This window comes from Trypanosoma grayi (assembly GCF_000691245.1).
Source record: "Trypanosoma grayi strain ANR4 Tgr_1238_V1, whole genome shotgun sequence".
Classification (NCBI taxonomy): Eukaryota; Euglenozoa; class Kinetoplastea; order Trypanosomatida; family Trypanosomatidae; genus Trypanosoma; species Trypanosoma grayi.
This window is the reverse complement of record NW_008826857.1, coordinates 1-4265: the sequence shown is the minus strand read 5'-3', so window position 1 is coordinate 4265 and position 4265 is coordinate 1. Positions and strand designations below refer to the sequence as shown.

Below are 4265 nucleotides of genomic sequence, written 5' to 3'. Positions count from 1 at the left end.
AATCCGAAAATGAAGTGGGGGGCTGTGATGTGGTGGGGGCTGCGATGGCAAACTCAGGGTGGGGCGGTGGCGCTCCGCCCATTGAGCAGAAGACACCCCTCCCCGGGCGTTTCATCCGCGTGGGACTGACACACGGCTGCGCTGCGGGGGAGCCGACAGCGACGGGCGGCCAGCGGCAGCGAGCGGAGCAGCAGCAACGACAACACCACCTGTGCGCGGCTGAGTAAAGGAGGAGGGGGCGAAGGAGCGTGTGACGAGGGTAGACGAATGAGGCCGAGTGAAAGCAGGAGGAAAAAAAAAAAAGAAATGAGACGAGAGAAAAAAAAAGAAGAAAACAAGGAAACGAAGACAAGAGCAAAAAGGGGGAGGCCAAAGGAGTCGGGAGAGGCGGGAGACGGTGCAGTAACGCAGCAGCAAAAAGAAGAAGAAAAAAAAAAAAAGAAGAGAAGGGGGGAAAAAAAAACATCAACGAAGAAAAAGAAACTAGACGAGCGGAAAATGAGGACCCTGTGTGGCACAGACGCTGCCAGCCATGTGGTTCTAAGTGTGCTTCCTCCTCTGTGGCGCGGCTACGACCGATCACGCACACCCATGCGCCTTCACTCTCACCAATGTGATTAGCTGGTTGCTGTGAACTGTCAGATACCTGCGGTTTATTGTTTTAGTTTTTGCCCCCACATTTGCCTCTTTTTTTTACCTTTTGCGGGGTCCCACCACACATGTGTGTTTTGCAGCAGCAGCGGCAGGTGGCGGTGGCGCCCGCTGCCGCAGCTCTCAGTCACGTGCGCACACAGCACGAAGGCAACGACAAGACAAAAAAAAAGGGAACGGCACCTTGGCAATATTGCCTGCGGTGTAAACGGGCGGCGTGGTGGAGGAGCAACAGAACTGAGAGGGGCAGTAGGTGTATAAAGCAGCGCCACCCGGAAACGAGGAACCAAAACCGACAGCGAACATCCACAAGTGGAGAACGCGGACAGCAGGTGATGCCTGCTGATGGCGACTGCTGCTGCGGTCCTGTCGAGTGGTACGCCGCGCTGCTACTGGAGGAGAAGGAGCGGCACCGGCGCCTGCGGCGGAATTTGTCCCTCTCCTTTCCCTTGACTGCGCCAACAACAGAGAAGAAGGTGGGGGCGGTGGGAGGTGACGGCACGGTGTCGCTGACGCATGCACGCGTCGCCCGAATTACGGCGGAATGGTCTTCCGCGGTGACGGCGCGGGAGGACGTGGTGCAGTACATCTGTGGCATGCCCGGGGGGACCGACGATCTCCTCGCGTCCATCGTGGCGATACAAACCGAAAAGCTGCGTCACATGGAGGAGATGTACCTCCTGCTTGAGGCGGCTTTCAAGCGGCAGATGATGTGCTCCGGCCCAGGGGCTGCAGCAGAGATAGAAAATGAACCGCTGACGTGCGCAAGGGGCAGTTGCGAGGCATGTGCCAGCGATGGGGGGCTGCTGGCTGGTAAGGCTGCGGTGTGCGGAACGGCGAGGCTCTACTTGTCTGCTGTGCCAGTGCTACTGGATCTCTGTGATGCAATGGACACGTGCATTTCAGCGTGTCAATCAACACGCCAACAGGTGCAGCTGCAAAAGAGGGTAGTCTGTGAGGCGGTTGGTGTATTGGCGCTAAAGCGACGCCGCACCAACTTGAAGATGCTCTTCCGTATGCTCAAGACGATGAAGAGACGACACGACCAAACACGGTGCGTTGATTCCCTGCTGGAGGCCGGACACTTTGCGGAGGCGTTGCAGCTGCTGGATGGGCTGCGACTTCAAGGAGGGAATGTGCTCTGTGCATCCACCCCAGTCGGCTCTTTCCACGAAAATGAAGGGGCGAATGTGGAGGGGATGTGTGGGGCAACCGTCCTTGGGGCAGCCATCCTGGAGAAACACCATTTCCTCTGCAGTAATGGAGCATCGGTGGTGGGAGCGGCGTTGCGCAGCTATCTCTTTCACCTCCTTGGTGCTCTACTGGAGGAACCCGATGTCTGGCCCGATAACGTTCTGCGCGCCGCCTTGTGTGTGGTTCGGGGTGCGCGGGCCTTGTGTTCTCGTGGGGAGACTGCGGCGTTCATTAGTTTTCGCAACGGGGCAACATTCAACAATAACAACAGAAACAACAACAGTCACGCCATGGGATCAATGACACCGGGGCGTCTTATAGAGATGTGTATTGTGGATGAGCTGTATGGTGTGGTTAGGCGATGCTTCAAGGCGACATCCGGTGACATTGATGGGGTGATGGAGCTGGCGAGTCATGTCCCTCCTCTGGAGGTGCGGCGCTCTACACTTCTGCTGGTTTCCCAACTAAGCTCGTTTCTGCGTGCCGTTTTTACTCTTCAACGATTCTTTGAGACGCTCTTCTCCTCGGCGTACAGTGACGTGTGGACGGAGACTGAAGGCATTATCTTTGAAGGGATTCTTAAAGGTGTCCTGATCAATGAATTCCCTACCGGTACGGCGCTGAAGAATAACGACTCGGCTCCCGTTTCATCTTTCAGCTCTGTATTCCCCATTGAGGCGTATGAAAGCTGCTGTGGTATTGGCCTGCACGCCGTGAAAGAGGCGTTGCAGGTGGTGCAGGTTTACCATTCATACCTGCCTCTGGAGAGTGTGACGCTGATGGAGGTCTTGCTGACGTGCCGTCTGCTGTTACAGTTCGTAGATGTTTGTCGGCCGGTATTGCCGGTGGGGAGTGGCTTGGCGGACGACGCCACCACCAATGTGGAGGCCCGACTGGCGTTTCTTGTTAGACAGTGCTTCGCCGGTAGCCAGGCGGACACCTTGTGCCAGCTGCTTCGCAGCGACACGGGAAGGCCAGTGGGCGCGACGGAGGCGGACTTCCCGCCGCTCTACGTCCTTGTGCCTTGCAAGGAGTCACGCGCGGATGCAGAGACAGCGGCGACGTACCTCGTCGTGCCTCCGGGGCGCCTGCGCCGAGACGACGGGGATGCTGTGGTGCGTTATGTCCTGCGCGGGGCGGGCGACGCCGAGGTTGCGGCGGCACCCAATCCCTTTTTCGCTGCGCAGACGGCGCTGCAGGAGGCGCGCCCGGCGGACACGGGCCAGCGTCTGAGGTTACTCGCGCCGGACGACGGCGTCGGGGTGCTCACATTTTCCAGCCTCATGGTGGTGAAGATGATGACGGAGGCTGTGGCGTACGCGCAGGTTCTGCGGCGCACAGCCCTCGCGCTGCTGGGCGTGAACCTCACGTTGATGTCTGTCTTTGTGTGGTATATCGTGGCATATTTTGTCTCCAGCGACAATCAGTGGCTTGCTTCGTGTACTTCCGCCGACGCGAAGCTGAAGCAATTTGCCGCGCACCTGCGCACAAGCTACATCCCACACTCCTTTCAATGGGACGTACTCGAGTCGAGCCCGTGTTTAGCGTGGAAGAGCGTTGCAAACAGTCGTCCGCATCTCTTTGCTGCCGTGGAGAGGGCGACGGGCCTGTGCAGTGTGACCACCGTCGCCTTCGCTTTCAAGGCCACGCTCACGTCATTGGGCCCCTTGCTGCCAGCGGAGCAACTTGATCAGGTGGCAGTAATGAAGGAGTCCATGGGGCGCCTGTGCAATTTTGTCAGCCAGCATGGCCTTCGTGTGCTCAGCAGTCAGCTTCTGTCGCCGGAATCCCTCGCGGGCTCGATGGAGGAGCTCAACTGGAATGACGTCGCGAAGGGGTTCCCCACGGCTGTCTCCCAAGTGAGAGGCAGCAGCAGTTTTTCAGCTCCTGTCCGTCAGGCTGTGGATGCGCTCCTCCGCTGCCAAAAAGAGCTGCGGGAATTGTACAGGGATGTCCCAAGCGTGAGCATGAAACGACTCCTTGACCACGTTATGCTTAATGTTGTTACTGGTTTCGTGGAGGGCGTTTCGCGGATACGAAGGCTCTGCGAATTCGGTGCGAAACAACTAATGCACGACGCAGAGTATTTGTGTCAGGAGATATTTCGCATTCATCCCACGCTGACGCGCCACCCAATAGCCAACTACGTTCAGCGTTACACGTCTGTCATGACGTCCTGCAGTGGGGCTGCAGAGCTCGTGAGCACCGCGCACAGCCTCTATACGACTCGCCAGCTGATGGCCCTGATTGCAAGAGAATACGCTTCAAAACGGAAAGAGATGGAGCAACTCATCGCGCGCATCCATCCAAGAGATGTGGTTCCAGTGTGCTTGATTGAAGAGTCTTTTTAAGGACTGAATGGCGTGAGTAAAAGTGTAGTAGTACCGTTACTAGTCTTCTTATCGTGTTGAAAAAAAAAA

At 57.3% G+C, this 4265-nt stretch overlaps 1 protein-coding gene across 1 annotated transcript; it reads left to right on the top strand.

Moving 5' to 3' along the window:
* Positions 1-986: 986 nt before the first annotated feature.
* On the top strand, positions 987-4196 carry DQ04_12381000 (hypothetical protein; the record flags this gene model as incomplete). The annotated part of the gene is made up of 1 exon (XM_009316734.1): positions 987-4196. The coding sequence occupies one exon, from the start codon at positions 987-989 to the stop codon at positions 4194-4196; it is 3210 nt and encodes a 1069-aa protein (XP_009315009.1).
* Between the last annotated feature and the right edge of the window lie 69 nt (positions 4197-4265).